At 36.3% G+C, this 21,785-nt stretch overlaps 1 protein-coding gene across 1 annotated transcript in view; it reads left to right on the forward strand.

Moving 5' to 3' along the window:
- IL17REL (interleukin 17 receptor E like) overlaps positions 1-21,785 on the forward strand; it is a 46,863-nt gene that overhangs the window by 12,927 nt on the left and 12,151 nt on the right. Inside the window, exons 2-9 of the mRNA XM_074901598.1 lie at positions 5,899-5,926; positions 11,633-11,782; positions 12,560-12,669; positions 14,163-14,277; positions 15,860-15,904; positions 16,714-16,853; positions 17,017-17,088; positions 19,392-19,446. Coding sequence (XP_074757699.1) covers positions 5,899-5,926; positions 11,633-11,782; positions 12,560-12,669; positions 14,163-14,277; positions 15,860-15,904; positions 16,714-16,853; positions 17,017-17,088; positions 19,392-19,446 — 715 coding nt within the window. The remainder of the gene's footprint in view (positions 1-5,898; positions 5,927-11,632; positions 11,783-12,559; positions 12,670-14,162; positions 14,278-15,859; positions 15,905-16,713; positions 16,854-17,016; positions 17,089-19,391; positions 19,447-21,785) is intronic.

Here is a 21,785-nt window from a genome sequence, read left to right on the forward strand (position 1 = left end):
AACACAAATAGAGATGATTCCTTTGAGAAAAGGTTGTTTGGGGACACTGTATCAGCAGTACTAAATGAATTTTTCACAGTTCTAAATTTTCATATTATGTGTATTCATCATTCTAATTCACCTGGTTCTCAGTAAATAACAATTTTATTCAAGTGCCAAGTGTGTTTTGTAGGCCTATTATTTCCCTTTCACCCATTTCCAATAACATGCTTTTTTGTATACATACTTGACCATGATATAGTTTTGATTTTTTTTTTCAGTAGGGCAGGAAACATTATGTTATCCCTGTGCTTTCTCTTCCTGGAAAGAATTCTGTTTTCTTACATTTGGTAAGATAAATACAGTGGTGACCCTTATGAGAATAGAATGAGAAAAGTCCTGTGAGGTTCCAAACCTCACCAACATTAGGAACATGTAAAGTGCAAAGCCATTATCTCCTTCACTTGTGAAAAAAACTCTGGAAAAAGCTAAAGCATACTCAGTTGTTTACATTTGTGAAGTTCTTCCTAAGTAATTTCTGTGGCTGAATGTCTCTATGAAAGAAATTACAATCATTTGTTGATAGTCTGAGGAGCTTATGATACAGCTCCATATTCTCTCTGTTTCCATCCAAAGTTCTTAAATTGTATAGATCCATATCACTTTGACTGTGGCTGTCAGAGACCTTTTTCATTATGGAAGTGACTGAGATTACGTTAGCATTTTCAGGTTTGTCACTAGAGGCCATGAGAAATCATTTGGGTCTCTTATGGCTCAGCATCTGTAGGCTCTTCCCTCCATAAACTGAATGGGGTAAGCAGATGAAAAAAAGAAGGCTGCTGCTGGTTGGCTTACATCAAAAGGGGTAAGTAACTCCCTCTTTGTATTGAAGGATAACTACTGATATGACATGGTTGTGGTGCTCCCAATTCAGACAAAGAATATTGTTACTTTACAAGGCACCAGATAAACCCTAGAGGGAAACTGTCTTCACAACTGTGTATCTTCGGTTCTGGTCACTCCATTTGGACAGACGCATTCAAGTAGAAATAGCTGCTCAGAAGAGTGATGGTAAGAAGGAAAGCCTGTCTTATTAGAGAGGAATAAAAGAGGTTGGCTTTTATAGTCTTGCAAAAAGCTGAGAAAAGGTATATTACTGGTAGTAAATAAATGGAAAGTAAATTCCAGGGTGGAAAGCATCTATTTAAGTGAATAGTTAATGGGCACAATCAGAAGTCAATACAAGCTAGCCATTATTGTGTTTATGTTAGAAATGAAAAGATTTGGTGCTGGCAGAGAACAGGGCCTCTGGAATGGCCTTGGCTCTTGGAGCAGTGCACACAAAAGCCTGACTGATTTAAAAATGAAGTTTCGCTAGTTTTTGAAAGGGATTAGATGGTGTGGTACCTGTGGTTTCAGGGGACTAGACCCACTGATCTGGGAGATCCTTTCTGATTGTGTGCAGAATAAAATGGATTTGTGCAGAGCATCCCCTCTCAACTGGAAATCAAAAAGAATGTGATTAAATTCTGCATCTTTATCGGCATTTTGGCTACAATTTGAGCATCAGTTATTGCAAGACCATGCTTTCCCTGTGTTGTAACTATACATACAGTCATTTGCTTATTTTTAATGGTGGTCAAAGAACAGAAATTGCTGGAATAGAGGGAAATATCAGAATATGGTCATGTTCCCTTCTCTCTGCCCTCTGACAGTTGAAACTGAAGTAGGAATGTAGATAATAGCTTTTTTGCCACTGAGGATCTCTCAAAAGGGGCAAAAACTCTAAATTCACTCTAAATTCACTGACCAATGTAGGTAGCTTAATGAATGAACGTTAAGTGTCTGACATCCTGGTCCAATTAAAGAAAACATTTTAAGGCATTTCCAGGCATATTACTATTTCTTATGGAGTCACGCCACCAACTCTTCTGTGAACGAGGTACAGCAGAGCTAACAGGTAGACTGTAAAACCAAATTTGCTTCAGACTCTTTCCTGCATGACAGAACATTCAGGGAAGAATTTCTGCAATTCTGTGCTTGATTCAGTGCCTAGAGATATGAGAGAAAATGGGAAGCAGGTCTAATCTTTGTTTCTTTTCCTTGGCAATTTAATTCATGAAAATATTCTCTGTGCCCCTAAATCCAAGTCTTCCTCTACTGATCTCACTTTCTTCTCTACAGTCTTTAAACAAAACAGCGAGATATTACAATTGACTTAGATTGAGGAGAAGTTGCTGTGCTAGCTAAAAAGTTGGCACCACACCTTCTATTCAGAATGCTACATGTTGGTGGTGTCTGTTCAGATAACCTCTAGCTACAGTTGAGTAATACCACAAATGGGGAAAACCCTAAAGAAATAGGAAAATCCCTAACTGTTTGTGCATTGTGTAAGTATATTTTGCTTAGGCTCTTTGCCAAAGCAGATATGAATTGAAGATGCTCTCTGTATAGAAGTAAAATGTATTATCATGTTCAGGATCTTATTTTTGCATAAAAGACACCCACGGCATTTGTGAAAGGGGAAGAAAATTTCCATTCTGGTTTTGTGTGTTATGTTTTTCTATTGCATTCATGACTGAAAATTCCTGAAAACAAAAGATATAGAAAGTGGGAGAGGAACTTGGTTAATTTATTTGAGTTCTTCTTTGAGACAAATGGTCTCTTTTGACTATTTTGCAAAATGATCATAAAAGAAAATGCCACCACCCCCCCCCCTTGGTATTGTACAATAAAAAGAAACCCTTATTAAAAAAAAGGAATTGAGCTGTGACCAAATGCTTACTGTAACTGGCAAGTGTTTGTGCAAATGTTTGATTATTTATGTAAAAGTTCCCAACAACTCCTCACTCAGAACAAACCCAAGTGCCCAAGAACGATAAAACATCTCTCTACCCAAACAAAAATCACTGGTGGATGTGTTTCTTTTTTTCCCATGGAAAATAAATGCAAGATGGCACTGGAAAGTGCTCATGTGGTAGTATTAATCTGAGCAATACTGAAAAATAGTAATTAATTAGGATAGACCAGAAGGTATAGGAGGATTTCTGCATTGTTCCACAGACCCACAGAAGTGAGTAGGGTTTTTTTCCATATTTGTAGCTTAAGATAATTTATTTACACATGATTTGCATTTTGCAGGCTTCATAACGGGGGTTCCAAAGCACTGGCCTTCTTTATATAAAAGGCTGAATCCTGAGTTTTGTGATGTTTTTGTTGTTTACTTCAATGGGATCCTGATTTTTTCCTAATGTATTTTTGCACCATGATTGTAACCAGAAAGAACAATTAGAAACGTTAGTTTAAAGAGGATGTTCTAATAAATTTTGACCGGCAATTGGGAACTTTCTCAAGCCACCTAACCAAAATATTTTCAATGACCAGTCTTATTCTGCTAAATGAGAAGCTAAAAATACAGAAGTAATTTGCTAAATTATCAATCTCATGAGAGATTAATTTCTTCCAGTAAGCAGTGGCTCAGCTATTAGTTGATCCAACATTTAGGTTTTCTCATCAAGAAAGCTAGCTCCCTAACTTACTTGATTTTTGCAGTCATGTTGTATATTTATTTGTCTATTCCACTCCCTAGGGCCACGGGGAACCTCAAGTAAAGAAACTGAATTCATATTGTCCTTCTGCATAATCCTGCATGGTTTGATCAGATATAATTCAAAATTAGGGCTTTGAAACAGCAGTTAAATTCCAGTAGTATTATATGAACTGGTATGTTCCACTTTCATTGGTTTAGTGTTGCACTGAATTATTCAGAAAGCTATAGTCTTCTTTCTATTGATGAATGTGAATTGGGAGAATCAGCAAACTACCAATGAAGCTTTTTTTGAAGGGGAGCAGAAATAATTAATAAATGACCAATATTTCTATGAAGACATTACAGAGGAAATGAGGTCTTATCAGTTACATTTTTCAGACTTTCAGGGGGTCTTGAGGAATTAATGAAACCAGTGAAATAGAAGTACCCGAGTTTTAGAAAAGTTATATAGAGAAGCTTGATTTGCTTTATAGAATCATAGAATAGTTTGGGTTGGAAGGGACCTTTAAAGGTCATCTATTCCAACCCCCCTGCAATAAGCAGAGACAGCTTCAGCTAGATCAGGTTCCTCAGAGCCCCATCCAGTCTGACCTTGAATGTTTCCAGGGCTGGGGCATCTACCACCTCTCTGGGCAACCTGTTACAGTGTTTCACCATCCTCATCGTAAAAGAAGTCTTCCTTATGTCCAATTTAAATCTACCCTCTTTTAGTTAAGAGGGTCCTGATTGCGACAGTTGATAGAGTTGTCCTATTGCAATAGGCCCTACTTCTTTGGGTGTCAATGTAATATTGTGTAGAAGCAGCCAAAGTAATATCTTTTACAATGTCACAAGTAATTTTTATAAACTTCAGTCTATGAAAGTATATGACGATCTCTGTCTTACAAAAAGTGGTTTAAAATACCACCTTTTATGTGCCTGCACTTTTACGAGTCATAGTGACAAACTACCAATTGAAAAAGATGACAACTAGAAGTGATTAAAAGCAAAAGTGCCAAAAGGACAAAGGAATGAGGATTAATACAGGTTAAATATTGGTGACTGGTTTTCTAAAGGCCTTCTTTAAAAGCAGGCTAATCTAGCTAAAAACTTAATAGTAGTAATGAAGGACAGAAAACACTTCTCAGGTACTCTAGTCAGCTGCCACAGGGCAACTAACATGCTGCCATTTCTCACCTGCAGCAATAATATGATTTTGCTCTACAGCTGTGTTTATGCGGAGGACAGATTTACCTCCTGTGGACAAGCCTCATGGAACACCAAGCAATAGTTATCTGACAAGGTACTACCCAGGCTGCAGTCTTTGTGTTTCTCCACAACCTGAGAATTTCAAAATGTCCAGCAAGAGCCTTTTGCTTATTGACAAGATCCTAAGATGTTTTAAAAGGACTTAGAGCTGCCAGTCCGTTTGAGAGCAGAGGGGACAAGGAGGTGCCTGCTCCTTTTGTGGGTGTGACAAAAGTGTCTCTGTGAATGAGACGCTGATTTTAAAGGAAAGCAGGGGGGGAACATATGTGCTGGATACAAAGCAATGCTATGTGCTGTGTCAGAAACTTGAATGCCAGAACAGCACAACACAGCATTCACTAGCTCAGTAATAGGCTTTTTTTAGAAAGTCATGCAGAGTAGTCAAGATTTGTTATTTTTATACTCTACAAAATTTTAGTGTGTGGTTAAGAGTTTGCTGGGAAAATGGATGGAGTCTGTCTGAAAAATAGCTGGAAACTTGTTAAAATGTCAGTGTCAGGTTTATTTTACCTTTTACAAAAACACTTTCCCACTTGAACATGGTAAGTACTGTGCCTAAGCAATTTCATTTTCAGGATTTTGAGCCAGATAGTTCTCAGAAATAAAAAAGGTAAGTCTTCTGAACTTCATTTGCAATTGCTGTAATACTTCCTTCCATTGGCCTAGTGTGATCTTCTAAAAATCACATTCAACAGTGTTTTAAATATCTTTCATTACAAAATCATTTGGTTTCTTTGCCTTGGTATGAAGCAGTTTGTTGTAAAGTTTGACAAAACAATAAATAAGCTGTTGGTCACTGTGAATGACAGTACCTGGTAAAATGCTGTCTGTATTTGATGGAACTGTTACACTTGTTATAACAATTACACCTCAGAGGAAATACATGAAAATAAGGATAATGCTGATCTTGTGTTCCTGTATGTATCAGGCTGTCATATGCAGTAGTGACGTGCATTTGCATTATTTTGAGAATCTTTTTTTTTATCTTGAAAATTATTTCTATTGTGGACTGTGAATATGTTTACTTGCTTAAGGTATGTTTATATTTGCGTACAATGATTAAGCAATATTTATTTTTATTGTTACCTCAGATCTTATAATATTTTTGTTTCTGTTTGCAGGGGATTCATTGTAAAAGCAAACCTTCCGGTGAGTATACCTCATTCACATTTTTACTACATTTGTTTTTAAAAGACAAAGATACTTTATTGAAGATAATAAATCCACTTTCCTGGTGACATCAGATCACTGTCATGACAGGGTATTTACCGACAGTTTCCTTGTACAAAACATTGGAAATTGGTAAGTCCTGATAAATAATAGGTTAATAATGACTGTGCCTTGTTGTTTTATAGTTTTCATTACCATAGATGGTCACTGGGAGTATTTGCTTAGTCATTTCACGTGTTTTTATTGCTTCTACTTAATATTCTTGCCTACAGTAATAATACAGGCTCTTTAATTACCTGAACTGTGAAGCTTCTATCAATCACTCCTCCAGTTCACACAGTCTCTTAACAGGGAAGTACGAAGCAGCTGCCTTGCAGGCAGTCCCCTCTGAGAGGAGAAGTCCTAGCTGGAGGTGCAGCTCTGGGTGCTGCTTGTCTCCACAGTGCCTTTTCTGGATCCGCATAGCAGAGTCCACAGAGAGGGAGAAGCTGCAATGCTGAGCCACAAGCGCAAGAGATGCTGATGCTGTGGCGTGGGCTGTGAACCTAACATCAGCCGTCATGACTCTTATTCTGAAAGTGTGGCATTTGTGGGACATGTGTTGAGGTGGAGAGAAAGAACACGGCTGTGGAAGGGATGCAGTTGAAAGTCCCACTTGAAAAGGTCTCTAGTCATTTGCTGGCCAGCAGAGTGAACCATTGGTGGCTGGTTCAAGGACTGTGAATGAGTCCTTTTAGGATTAGGTAGCTGAGCTGCTGGTTACACAAACTACACGGAAGACAGAAGAAGAAACAGGGGCATTGACCTTTGCTTTACCTAACTGAAGCCTGCCTTCATGCCCTCGGGCAGCACAGGCTGAGGAAACCAAACCCTTCAACCCTGGTCTCATAGGGAAGGACACCTGCAATACTCTTGGTTATGAGTTAAAATCTGTGCTGGGTATTGCACAAATGCAGATCTAGATAGTGGAGACTCTCTACAGGTAACCACAAAGTGGTGATTCATTCCACTCATCTTAGGACAAGGTGATTTATGTGCTGGGATGTAGGCGAGAGGGGTTCTCCTTCTCTGTTGACTACCAGAGGTGCTTAGGTGATGCACCTAAGCGTAAACTAGATGTTTAGCTCTTAGCAGGACGTATACTTTGGGCCCTGAAGAGTCTGTAAACTAAAGATCATTATCTTTCAAGATGATGTACATGAAGCAGAGCTGGTTGTAGGTTTTCAGTGCTGCCTGAAAATGACTTACCACCTATTTTTAATACAAGTAACATGTAAGATGACTCAGGGGTGATGAAAAAAACATTTTTTTAGTCTTCATCCTAATTCACTTGTGCAACAGTGGGTGTATACTCAATTCCATACTTCCTTTTCCATAGTAATTCTTTCTGTTATTTATTATTTGAGATAAAAAAGACCTTAACTGTATAATAGAGCACCTTTGCAGTAGACATTGCTTTTAGCTGCAACAAAAAGATTACTTTATTTTCTAGAATTGCACCTATCTGTAGTATTTGGCAACATAACTTTGACTCTGCCTTCTCCCTTTTGCTCTTCTAGACTATTAGTACATAAGGGCTATTGTAGTATTTGAAATACACTGTAATATATCCAGATATTGCTATCAATATATCAATGATTTTAAAGAAGCCTTACATTCTCAGAAAATGTATTTGGCATAGTATATCACCATGTGTCCAATATACTTGAAAGTTTGAAATATTTTCTGAATGTGCAACTGTGAAACCCTTCTAATTTGCTGTGCATTGGAATGTATGGAAAGAGAGGCTGCCAGTCTGAAATTTAACCAATTTCTTAATTGATGTAAATACTTTTAGGTAGCAAATTTTGGTATTTATTAACTGAAGTGCACCATGTGGTTATCTTAGCAGAGCATATCTAGTTTGTTTATGAATTTTGTTGAATCACCCTAACGCACAAATGCAGCAGATACTGTGGTAAATCATATGCAAATAGGTTTGAAATACTACTGTAATTTATACTCATGGGAAGATGTTCCAGTGAAGCAATTTTAGTGTGCTTTAGATATGCTCACAAATTTAGCACCGTCAATATCCTAAGTATTTCAGATTCTTACAATTCTTGTAGGGAAGAAATATCAGACAAAAAACCGGTTATGATTTTCTATTGGGTGTTGGCCTGGACCTGTTATTAATGGATTTTCTCTCCCTTTTTTTTTGCTGTTCTCCAATTTCATCTTCTTGCTTGAGGCTTCAAATTATCCATCTAATCATTTCTATTGCGTATTCATTGCTCAGCTCTGGCTTCTATTATCCCAATGTACATAAGGTGTGTTTTGCTGTCATGACAGTTCTAGGTTGATTGCTGCATCATCAGATAAAAAAATAATCTGCTGTGGTTGAGCTGATGGCAAAAGTACAGGGAAAGTGTCTACACACTGAATAATAAGCCTTGGTTTCTTTATGCCTGGGCATATGTGTCCATAATTAAGGAATCTTTTATTACAACAACAATCCCTCTCTCATGTAGGGCTAATTACAGTTATAATTCATAAACACAAAATTTAGGCAAGATTTACTCAGCAGATGGTTTGTGTAGCAAGAGGTATCTTTATGTCTTCTGAGGTGTAGACCAAACTAATCATGAGAAAAAGAAAGGTGTGTGTTCCGGAGGAAACTATCTAGGGGGGATTAAAAGAAGATAAGGTAAAGGTTTACCGAAGAATTAGTCAGAAATGAGTTTTATACTGTGAGGATTTATAGAATGAAAACTATTTTCTGTCAGCTTTTCCTTGTATCATGTATTTATTGTCATCCAAACCCAATATCCTCATGCATTATACGATCCATTTAAATAATTATTAATGAGTTTTGCAGCATCTTTTGCAATTCTCAAAATGTATCATAAAATTAATAGAAAAAATCCAAAGTGGAAGAGTAATTTCATTTTATCTAGTGTATTACTGATTTGTTCTCAGTTTGAAGGTAGCAACTGTGACCAAGGAGGGCAGTGTCCCTGCTTAAGGATAGACAGCAGTCCCTAAAACTGTGTTTGTGAATCTGCCTGATACAGATCCAATGTCAGTAATGCACCTAGGTATGTTTTAGGATTTTGCTGAGATAGTTCCAAGCCTGTGACATCTGATAATACCATACCTCAGGCAGTAATAACTAAGAACTGAATTCAATTAAGTCATGACAGTCTCTCCTAAAAATAAATAGGGTCAAATTGACCAAAACAGAATATTTTGTAAAGAACTGTCAGCTTTGACAATGTATACATATATACATTGCTCTTCTCAAATCATTTCTACACAGACATGGGAATGGGAAAGATTATAGGTCTGGATCAAGAAATTTATACCAACAGCCAAGAAATTAAGCAGAAACAGTTGCTCCTGGATACCATTTGGTATCCACAATTGCATGTCATGTCATGCAGTCAAGAAAATATCATTTTGAGCAAAGACAGAGCTAAAACTCATCATCACATATCATGTTATTAGTAATAATTATCAGGTCGTTCTGCAATATAGTAACCTCCCAATTAACTGTGGCTAGGTTGATTGGGTGTTGTACAGTAGCTCTCCATCCTGAGATACCTTCAGGGTTATTACACCACCCATTCCTGGAACATGGAATATAGTGTTCATATCTGGCTGCTGTACACTGTACTTCTTAAGGCTTCCTCATCTCTGTGAAATCTTGTTTACAAATTCTTCAAAAGTCAATGTACTCCACTGCTCTTAAAGCCTAATTTGTGTATTTTGAATGATCTGTGGGTTTTTTTTTGGTTTGCACAATTTGTCATCTCTCATTACCAATATTACCTTGGATAATTTAGAGCTGACTCTACTGTCAGTTGAGGTAAAGCATCCTTGTTTTTCCATTCTTTTCCACTTGGTTCGTAATAGCATATCCTGTCACCTCTAAAAGATGCTTAATGGCACAAAACCAGAATAATGGAGTGGAGGAGATTCAGGTGCAAAGAGTTTGTCTTTTCTGACTTTTGATATGTATCACGCAGGACTTATTTCTCCTTGATCCCATATGTGAGGGCACCTTAAGGCCTGACAGATTCAAGCCAAGGTATCACATTTATGACAGCCTTTCTTCACATCCTGCATGTATAAGTATTCAGCCCTTGACAATGAGCTTCAGTTGCAACTGGACACTGCGGAAGTGAGGACCTCATAATATAGAAGGAGATCCTACACAGGTCAATACACTCTCAGTCTTGAAATTTAGAGCACTTTCCTTCATTGGAAGGTTTGGAGGGGCAAGGAAGGATAAGTTTTGCTCTTCCTCCTCCTCCACATCCTATCTTTCCTCTGTGAGAACTGTGGATGTGTCTTCCATGTCAGTGGGCATCCACGCTTGACAACAATTCTTGAATGCACCCTTTCCTGATGATTTAAGATACAGTTATCCTGTATTATATGGCAAGCACAGTATTGTGGCACTGCTGTTTTGTACTATGCTCTTTGCTATACTAATTGAACACCTTCTACGTGTATGTTAACCAGTATGACTAATAAGAGTCAAATGCTTTTTGTTCTTCCAGCCTCTCCCCAGTGGGAGGAGAATGTGCAGTAAAATACTTTGTTTTTCTTGGGTATCTTTTAACTTTCATGCTATGTACCAAAGTGAGAAGAGTAAGAAATATTTCATAGAAATTGCTATGATGTAGTTACAGCTAAAATGAGGTGTGCTGCAATTGTATACCACAAAGTCAAGGGACAAAACACAATTCCCTGACTATTAATTCTGATAGTTTCTTGAACTCTTGATTTTTTGGGACTGCAAACAATATATGTGAGGTAGAGAAGCCCAAGGAATGCATTGGGGATTAAAGCCCCTGTACCAACATGAATTCATAAATAAATCACTTATTTCTGTGCAGGGCAGTCTGAGTAGAAGGAGATGAAATATGCCTAACGGATGAGATTTGGGGCCTTAAGACTGTTTTTTTTTTTTTTTTTCTTTTACATTAGCCTACAGAAGGCAGCTATGCAAACTCATGTCCTAAGGCTCTGGGATGACCAAATTTCCATGGGAAAATAAGATAAGGCATAGTAGCTGTGTTCTGTGCCTACTGTTTACACCTTGAAGAAGGCCTGGATAATATTTATTCTGGTCTTGCTGTTCTGGTCTAAAGCAGAAGGAAATCCTGTGGGTGTGGGAGATTTTTCCATGACTAGGAATGCAATGGTGCCCTCTTGTGTGAAAGTGAAATTTTAACTGCAGTTGAGACCATCAGTCAATCCTAAAATTAAAATACCACCTATGAGAATGTTCACAATATACAGGTAACAGTTTTGAAAAAAAAAGTTTAAATAAACTATTAGTCTAGCCACAATCTAGGAGATCTGATTATTTAAAAACACTATTAGTCCAGTTGTGCTCTGCTAGCCTTAACTGTTAGAAGAGTGATTCCTTCCTCTTGTGGGTTAACACTTCCCTAAGCCAGGAAATTTATTATTAAACCCCATCTGTAATGTAGTTCATTCCAACCCCGCTACATTGCTAGTGAAGCCAACTAGCTATGTTGGCCATGTGAGTAGGTAAAGTACTGGCTTTGCTGAAGTCATTGGTGACTTTTCCTACCGATTTCAGTAGAGCTGGACCTTCACCTTTGGTGATTTCTTGCTCCCAAATGTCCTGTGTACAATGAGATTTCTCTGTCTTTGTATTTGCATTTGCAGGTGGCTTTTTTAACAGCTTCTGTCATGATGCTCCTAAATCTCTGTCTTCTATGGTACTGAAAAGCATGAAGATCTCAACAGTGATGAAATGTGTCCGAGGAAGCCCATGCTCTCTTCATTTAAATATTAAAGGAACTCTGAATCTGTATGGTAGGAAACAGATTTGCTCCTGAATAATTTCTGGTTACTTTTTGTTTATAACTGTTCAGCCAAATTTTGTTCCTTGTTGCAATATTTGTGTCTAAGCTGTTTTCATGTAATTATATCAGAAAGGTATTTTTTGTGAAAATATTTTACTACAAACTACGATAAAGCCATGGCCCTTCTCAAGGGAATGAGAACTGAGATAATAAGTTCAAGAAAACTGATTTTTTACTCCCAACATAATACACTTCTCTCTACCAGTGCTCCAAGCATACTGCTGCCCTTTTCTTTCTAGCTGTGACATGCGTGCATGCACACACGTACTAATTCGTTCTGCCCTGGTAACTCAGACATGAGTGACTGCCCCAACAGAAAGAGAAACAGTTTATGCATCTGAGGTTACAATTCTGCACTAAAATAAAATGACAGTACTCAAACTTTTGGGGCATAGTCTATTTATACTTAACACTGCCATTCATGTTCTTAGTGTGTTACCATTTAGATATTTCCTAGTGTTCTTCACTCAGAGTTAATAGGTTTATTTTTAAAATTTGCATAAAAATTTGTATAATTAAAGCTTTAATTCATAGCAATCTGTATTAAGTTCTTGCTCCTACCCCCATGCATGCGTTATGTATAATGCCCCCTTTTTTAAAGGAGATAAAATACATGTGCCTTTCACTTAGAATGAAAGCTTACGATATGGTATATTTTTATTTATTTTCTGTTTTTCTTAAAGATTCTCAAATTATATTTTTGAAATCTATTCCTCACTCATTTCAGAAAATATCCGTGGGCTGGAAATATGTTCTCTTTCACTGGACACTCAGCAATCTCATTGCACAAATGTGAGATTTGCTAGGAAAAAAAGCAAGATGCTTAATGGAAAGAAGGTAGACCCTTTTTTTTTGATTGTTTTTCATTTAAATGCTTATGAGTCTTTGTAAAAATTAATATTTTTTTCTCATTTTATTCTCTTTTTGACTTTGAGGAAAACTGCAATGAAATGTATGCTTCAGCATTGTCAAATGAAACTCCATAACAAAATGTCCTTTCATAACCTATAAATTTAATTCTCTACCATTTTCATACTTATTTCACTTACCTTTTTGCAAGAGAAACTGCCTCTGCAAAGCCTAATTTTCATATCAATCTTGCCAGCTTTCTTTTTGTGCCCACCAAATTGTGTGTGGGGGAAGCTTTTGTAACTCCAATTGCTAGGAAGCACAATGCCACAGGTATTTTAAGTGCATACGTATGATTTATTTAAGTCCAACCATGTCAATGGAATTTATACATCTAGAAGACAGCCAAGTGCCTAAGCACTTGTACACATCTGTCCTAAACTCATGGTAGTAACTGCAACAGCAGAATATAATTTTTTACTAAGCTAAACCCAGAAGTATTTTTAATTAAAATTTGCAACTGGGGAAAAAAAACCAACCCAAACCCCAACCTTTACCAACTGTTTAAAAGACATGAATTTTTGCTTTCAATTACTGGTGGATAACTGTTATTAATCCCATACAAAATGTGTTGCTTCATATGTTTTGTAAGTGTTATATTGGTTGCACATGTGAAACAATGTTCTTCTTCCAAACTGCAATTGCAGTTTACAGTCTGCATCACTTGATGATCAAACGTCCCTCTAGGCAATGCAGGGCCAGTAATGAACAGTTGGTAGCTTTTAGGGTAAGGTAAGTTTATAGGCAAGACTCAACAAACATATTCAATGTACTTTTCTTAGTTTCAGTTCAGTGACTAGAATGGTGACAATAAGATGTCTTTTAACCTCCAAATGCCTTGTACCAAATAGTAGTATATTCAGCACGAAAACCTATGTTGAATTTAATAGTTACTGCTGTCAGTGAGGGAACGACCTACTATAACTGGACGTCAACTTTTGTCTCATAAATTACTTTCTCACAAACTTACTGGAATAAATAAATTTTCTGAAGTTGCCATTAAATCTTTAAACAGACATTTTTTTCCTATTCTGCAAGTGGTTTTGCTTGTAAAATGCCTATAAACTGGGACTTTTGCTAGTATGAAAGACCTTTCTGCTTTTGAAGTTTAATGAGCATTGGGTATCTGTATTTCTATGCTTTTAGGATTATTTGATAGTTTGTAGATATTTGGATTTCTGGAAGTGAAGAAGATAGCAATATCCTGGATTAGAAGTAATGATACTCTTTGAAATCCTTTCATTAAGTGGTATCTGCTTCATTTCCATTCTTAATGCTAAAATATCTGAGACTACTTAATGGTCCTCGTAAATATAAACAAATCTGAACAAAGAATATTGCTTGCTTAAATCTGATAACCAGTAGTTTACATGTATTCTGGAAGTCACACGCAAACTTGATTTTATAAATGTTTTGAACAGGTACAGGTACAATTCAATTGCATTGAAGTCAATGTAGCACAACACATCTATGTGACCATCAAAACAGTACCAAATTACTGTGAAGTCAAGCTGAGTCAGGAATACTATGTTGAAGGTAGGAAAACATCTTAAACCAGATGTTTTTCAAGAAACATCTTTTTAAAGAAAAAAACAAAAAGCCAAAAAACCCCAAATGCAAAGCCAAATCATGTTCTGGGATACACTGATCTAACGGATGGTAGATCATGTATGCCAGGACCAGTCTTATTCTACATTTCAATGATTGATTTTGTGCATATAAATGTCTGATTTACTATAAAAGAGACAAGAGTTTATATCTAAAAGTATATGAAAAACTGAACTACACTATGCTTTTGTTCTAACTGGCCTTCTTGTGATTGGCATGTGCTCTTTCTCTGCCTGCAGGTTCAGTCCTGTGTGCTCTCTGTGCATAAGATGGAACCTCTGCTTCTTTTCATAGTTATGTCACAGGTGGTTTCAGAGATTGAGGAAAGCTTAATAAGGAAGTGCAAAGAATTGTCTTTTTACTTTCATCAGCTAGCTGTTCTATCACCTGTTTTCATGTAGCAAAGATAAGGTAGCATTTTTCCATGTTTTTGGGGTAAAGTGCCTACCATATGCATATAAAAATAGATTCAGCACTGTGGGTCAACCAAGATAGAGTGTGCCTAGTGGAGACAAGTGCACCAGATGGTGGTGCGAAAAATGAAATGAGACCCTTTGTTTGATCCAGTGCCTGGGCTTGTCCTGTCTTCCCACCTCCAGAGCCTGGTGTGGAAGGGTGGATCTTGCCCTTTACCCTTGGTACAGTATCATCCCTCGCACACAGTATCTGACACGTTGTGGCTGTTTCATGATTTCATAGGAGTAAAACCATTTTTTATTTAAAAAGCTTTTCATTTTCTTGATAAATCTTGATCCACTATTGAAGTAGATATGTACTTTGTGAATAAAGAGCAGGGAAAATAAGGTTTTACAGAACCCATTTTTAAGAGACTTTACAAGGGTGAGTAAACAACTGAAAATAGGAGATATTTCTCTGGGGAAAAGAACTGTGTGGGGAAATGAGCACAAAGTGCTGCTCTAATACTGAGTTAAGCAAGGAGGGATGAAAATGGTAGGCAGCACATTATGAGCTTATTTAGTATTCTTAAAACAAAATTTAAGTTCTGGAGATACAAATATTAGATATTAGTTCTGAAAGTGTCACCTGGCCTCTAATTCTGGTGAGCTTCCTGGGAGCTAAATAGGGTGTTTCTTTGTAAGCCTAGAGTACAGTCAGAATAGCAAAAATACACAGTTGTTTATAACAGAGGAATAAGCCTGGTAAACAAGAGGAGTAGCTTTCAAGGAAAGAATAACTGAAATTTTTATTATAATTATTACTATTATTACTTGAATTATTGTTAGGTATTAGGTAAAGAAGTGCAGTGTTATATCCTAGATTGCCCCCTTAAACTGCTGATGAGGTTTTTCCAGTAGAAACCCCACACTGGTGAGATAGCCACTTAAGGCAAGTTGTGTCTGTGTGTGGTAAGGGTACTTTTCTGTTTTGCTGTTTATCTAGAAGTGGATGTAAATCTGCCTTTTGAAAGGGGTATAAGAGGTAGCAGTTTGTTTACACAACAAATACAAATAAAACAACACTGAAGAAAACTCTGGCTTCTGTCTTACAGATTGCAGAAACAGTGATGTGGGAAAACATATTTCAGCTTGTTCGGGTGAGATGATCTATACAACTTAAAGCTGTGAGATATTTCTGGTGACATATAAAATGACATGTTTTCATAGCTAAATAAGGAGGAGAAAAAAAAATGATTTACAACTACCACTATTTACAATTACCATGTAGTTGATAGGTAATACCTTGGAAAATGTGTTTCTTTATATTGACATGGAAATGCTAGATAGCAGATAAAGATGCCAACTTATTTAATACTTAAACTTTTAGAAAAAATTTGAGACCTTTTCATGCACTTTGGCTTGCTGGTTTTATATTTTGTCTATAGACAGACCGCATAAATAGATTGAAATTTATTTGCCAAAGTGCTATCCAAATTTTGGCATACCCATGAGTACAAAAAAATATAAAACATCTCCACACATATTGTACTTGTCTAACATAATTGCACATATTCTCTATGTAATGAAATTGGAACCTTGGGATAATCAGTTTTTGTCATAGTATCAGTGTGTATATTTCAAGTATTTGTACATGAACTACATAACATTTCAAGTACTAAGGCTGAGGTATAATCGATAGGTGTCCTGGCCTCTCAGTATTGCACAGGCTAATTTAAAATGGAATAATATTAAAATATCCCATAAATAATAATAATATCCGTAGGAATATCAGGATATAAAAATCATTAATTCAAACATCCTAGGTAAGAATCTATAGATGTTGAGTTTAATCTCCATCAAGTTATGAAATATATTCTGTACCTTTTATAAAGAGATAAAAAATCAGAAATAAAAAAGTAGTAAAGAAACAGATGTGATAATTTCATGCTTGAATTTTCTTTTTCAGCTGGAAAGTTTGATTATAATGTAGACAGGGCAAGGAAAATTATATCAGTGAATGTATCCAACTTTCCTCGAGATCAAGATTATTATGTTCGTCTGTGCCACAAATGGTTTACCTGTGAAGATGTAGGGGCATTTGCTGTGGTGAGTTAAAGCTCAAAGCAGTTTGTTGAACTGGTGGGAGGTGACATGTAGGTGGAAATGTTCACTGAGGTCATAGTAATAGGAAATGACCTTCTATATCTTTATTTAGCTTTATGAAAAGTCATTTACTGTCCTGGATTCATGACCATCTGTTTCATTTCAGATAAAAGGGAAGGAATCTTTAAAATCAGTTTCTCTGAAATATTCTCAGCTACTCCCTTGTCTTTGCATTGAGGTAATACAGTCTGGAATTTAATATATAGTTGTGTTTCTGATTAAAGAAATTTTATCTGGGATTTGTGCTAAGAAAGGAGGAAAAAACTGTGGAAAAAGGCTCTAGACTTAAGTTTTTGAATAAGGCTTGTCTGACCTTATGATTATGTAAATGTAGAAGGAAATTTTTTAGAAAACACTAATTAAAACATGGAGATAAGAAAATGGCATACAATTTACGTTAATTTATGGAAAGTATTGTGTAAGATTAATTTGACTTATTTTTTATAAGCAATGAAAAGACAGAAAATTTAATCTGACTGAATTTCAGCATAGCATTTGATATAGTGCATGAGAAACTAAAAGAGGTATTTAGGAAGTTGGAAGTGAGAACAAGATTTGTATGGTAGATAATACCTAGCTGGAAGGCTAACTAGACTACTCCTGTTGAATGGGGCTTTGCTAGTAGGAAGGTGATTTAAGGACCACACTTAGAGCAGTTCTTATATGAATATTTTCATCAATGACATGGGCACAAAAGGTGGGAATGTGTTAATGAGATTTTCTGATAATATAGTTGAGAGGTGTAATCAAAATGGAAGAAGGTCAGGATAATTGGAAGAGACTAGGGGTCTTCATATGTGAAATAACTAAAGGAGGATGAAGTGTAATATATGAAGTGCAAGTTTGTGCACTTCTAATAATAATAATTCTTCATGTAAGATGAGAGTCCTCATTTAGAAATAACAGTGGAGGAAAAAATCTGGTTGTAGTAGTTCACCACAGGATGATTAAACTAACATGCTTACGTGATGTAAACATGAATAAAGATCTAGTGGATTAGATTATTCCAAGACAACAAGAAAGTATGGAGAAGGCCTTCTTTGACATACTCTAGGCAATACTGTATCCATATTCAAGAAAGATTAATTCATATGGAAGTTGTACATAAAAAATCTAAGATGGCTGAGGAATGGAGAGACTGTCTTATAAAGGAGATTCAAAGAACATGTTTTCATTAGCCTGGTAAAACACATGCAAAGACAAAATATGTTTTTTGTCTAAATACACAATAGAAAGGTCACTTCTAAGGAAAAATAATAGATTTTTGCCAAGAAAGGTTGGACCACATGATCCTCAAGGTCCCTTACAACATGGTATTCTATGATTCTATGAGATTTTTTTAAGCTAATGTCATTCTTGCCACAAGAAAGGGGGATAAACTTCATTCCATGAATATATTTGAGATACAGATTTTTTTCTGATAATCTGAGAAGTGAGATTTTGGAATGTCTTTCATAAAATGGAATAAAAACTCACCAAACCAATTTAGAATTACCTTGGTAAGATATAAAGATTCTATGTGACCTAGTTTCTCAGTGAATTTTGGGGTAGGATTTAGTTTGTGGATTAAGATACCCAAATGTACGTGTCCAGACGTAGATATCTATATTTGAACTACATGTTCAAACTCTTATAGACAATTGAGATCTAGTTAATGCAGTTAGTTACTCAATGGACCAAATGTAGATAGCTATTTTGGGATGTGCTGGATAGCACTGTAGACTCCACTGGCTGCACTGGCTAGATCTTCATATGGCTACTGTAATAGTAACTTGGGCACTTTCATCACACTCAAATGTGTATGTTGTAGGCACCTAAAATCACATTCCTTAATTTGTGAGTTGAACCACAAGGTCTCTTTCAAGCCTAGGAATATTTTTTTTTTATTGCACTCTGAAAGGTATGAGGGAAGGTATCACTGGGAAGATATTATACCTCTCAGCATATACACAGAGAATTCCACAATACAATTGCTGAGAACCAGGTGGGGTCTGGGAGTAATAGAAACATTTGCACATGAATCTAAATAACTAAGGTATGGTAACATCCATGCACATATACTTGCAGATTGGGTTAAGTGTTAGTCCTCAGATTTTAAGGATACATGCTTTACCATAACAGAGACCAGGAGATCTAATTATTATGGTTCTTTTAATACCCCTAGAAGGTAATGACACTGTAAGAAACGTAATGAAAATCAAACTGGAAGACTTTCTAAATTAAATTGGGCTAAATATATGACTCAGAAATAGTAGGGATATAGTGCTAGAAGGAATCACCTTAGTTCATCAGCTCCAATCCCCCTAATGATGAAGAACAGAAGATATCTAGTGTAAAATATCCTTTAAATAAACTACTTCCAAAGCTTTCTAATAAACATACCATCACTATCTGTGGTAGACAGTTCTTCTGTCACATTCTGTCTGAAATGTTAAAAACTGATGTATCTGAGAATCTCTAGCTAATGGTCACCTTTTGTAGGGTTGGCTGGCAATTCCAGATGCAAGGAGGATACAACTCTGCCCCTTTGAAAATGGCAAGTATTGTGTGATTACTCTTTATGTGAGTGATTTTCAGCAGCTCCAGTAGTATGTCACAATTTGAAATTAATCTATGGTGAAAACCATACATTGCAAAACTTCAAGGAAGTCATCACATTGGTTTATTTTACTGTGGGTAGAGGAAATAACTTACTTTCAGACCAAATTGTTCACCAAGTTTAAGCCAATATAAACACTAAGTAACTTTCTAGTAATTTCCCACATTTTCTTAAGTCACACACAAACTGTCCAGAAGGAAGAAAAGCCACTGAGGTAAGCTTTGAAATGCTTATATGAGAAGAGGGCTTCAAGGAGAGATTTGAAGAAGGGAGTAGGGAGTTGAAAAAGAAGAGTTAACTGCATGTGGGAGTTCTCATACTTAATGGGAAATTATTTACACAAAGTGTTCCAGAAAAGTCAGAGTTTGATCTGAGATGACATCTGAAAAAGAAGTTGTTGAATTATATAGGTCTTTAGTGAAAGTTTTACTGGGAAGATAGAAAAGAAGTGTAGCCTGAAAAAGTGTTTTGTTAAGTCCAAATAAGTACAATAATTTTTCCCCAGACTATGCTAAGAAGCCCTTTAAGGATTTTTTTTCTTTTTTTAAAGAGAGAGAATAAAACCACCCTCACATAACAGTGCATCCCAACTCCATTAAACTGCATAGACATTTTCTGCAATTCTTTCACATTCACGTAGGACCAATACATTTGTGTTAAAATGTGTTAAAATGGAAACAATTTCCTCTTTAGTTAGCCCAGCCTTCATTTCTGATTTGTTTTATTGTGGTAGAATATAATGTTTGTGACACTACCGTTCCTTCGTATCAATGGACTGCAGTTTGACTAAATAAAATAAAAAGGGATTTTTTTCCCCCTTCTATTTATGCAATAGAGAGCACTTACAGGAATATTCAAGCTCTGTCTGTAGCTATGTCTACATCTGTAGTCAGATCCGGCTTTAAAGTAATCTGCAGTATGAAGTCCTAACCTCTAGTTTTAGTAGCTGTTCCGCTTGAGGCTGGGTCTCATAGAGCACAGGTTGTTTTCCTCCAAATTTTCTCAGATCTCTGCCTATTTCCTGTGCTTGGAACGGTATGCTTTGCAAGTGCAGGAAATCAGACTCATGAATCCTGTGATTCCTTCCATTCTCCTTCTTTTCCTTCCCCTCCTATGGCAGTCATTCCCCTCTCTGATGCCACTGTATCATGGGGGTAGCTGAAGCATAGGTTACGAAGCTCTATGTAGTCAGAGGAAGGGCAATATGTGCTTTGGCACACTGAAGCTCTTGAAGCTTATTTCTGTCCATTTAGGAAGTTCCAATGGGCAATTACCACTAAAACCACAACTTATAGCTTTGATAAGGAAATGAATATGGGAAATACTGTTTTACAGTTGTTTAGTCAACTATCCTCCTTGCAGGTATCTCAAGCAATTTTTCAGACACTAGTACCCAGCTATTTAGGTATATAAGGAGTTCCAGCCTTTGAGTCACATTGTATTCTTTTTAAATCTTTCCTAACTGACAGCTCTATTTGCTGGAATATCTAAAGTAGATTGGTTCTCTTCTTGTCTCATTTATCACTGATGTAATAAAGCTGGGATTATAGAGTTAATTCTGTGGTAGGAGGTAATTAACAGTTTTATATAAGAAAGAAGCTCCTCTATATAATAACTGTTAAGAGGAGAAAAAAAGAATAAAAGAGTCTACTGGTTACTAAACAATGTAGATTAATGAGCATCTATTATGATGTAAATAAGTAGATGTCACAAAAGAGTAAGACAGAAGGAAACCCAGGTAATAAGTCAATGAGCAGGACTGGAAACAAACCTGAGAAATCTTAATTGTGGTGCTGTTCTCTTAATTGGAATTACACCTACTATATCTACATATTTATTACAGACTCCTGTAACATTCAAAACGTAGCTGTGAAAACCATCAGAACTGTTGAGACCCAGGACTTTGCAGTCAAGTTGAATAGTCTCTAAACATTAGCTTTATAGCATTTATTAAAACCGGCATTTTTCAAAAAGAACCAAAATTTTCAGCAGTTTTTTAAAAACAGAATAAAAATGTTCACTTCAGAGAAAGTTTTGGGATTTTGATGCATATGCATTGGGACACAAAGTTAAGACAGCAAGAGGCTTGGTAGAATTAAAGGGTCTGGAAAGTTTCTGTTAAAAAATATCAAAAGATTTTATTTCAGGACATTTCTGAAAGAAGCGATACCAACCGGAATTGTTGTTATTCTTGATGTGAGTTGAATTTGGACATCTAGTGTTTCCACTCTTTGATGTAGACCGTGCTTCACTTTGCTACATTTTCTAGTCAAGAG

This window comes from Athene noctua, chromosome 3, assembly GCF_965140245.1.
Source record: "Athene noctua chromosome 3, bAthNoc1.hap1.1, whole genome shotgun sequence".
NCBI classification, from domain to species: domain Eukaryota; kingdom Metazoa; phylum Chordata; class Aves; order Strigiformes; family Strigidae; genus Athene; species Athene noctua.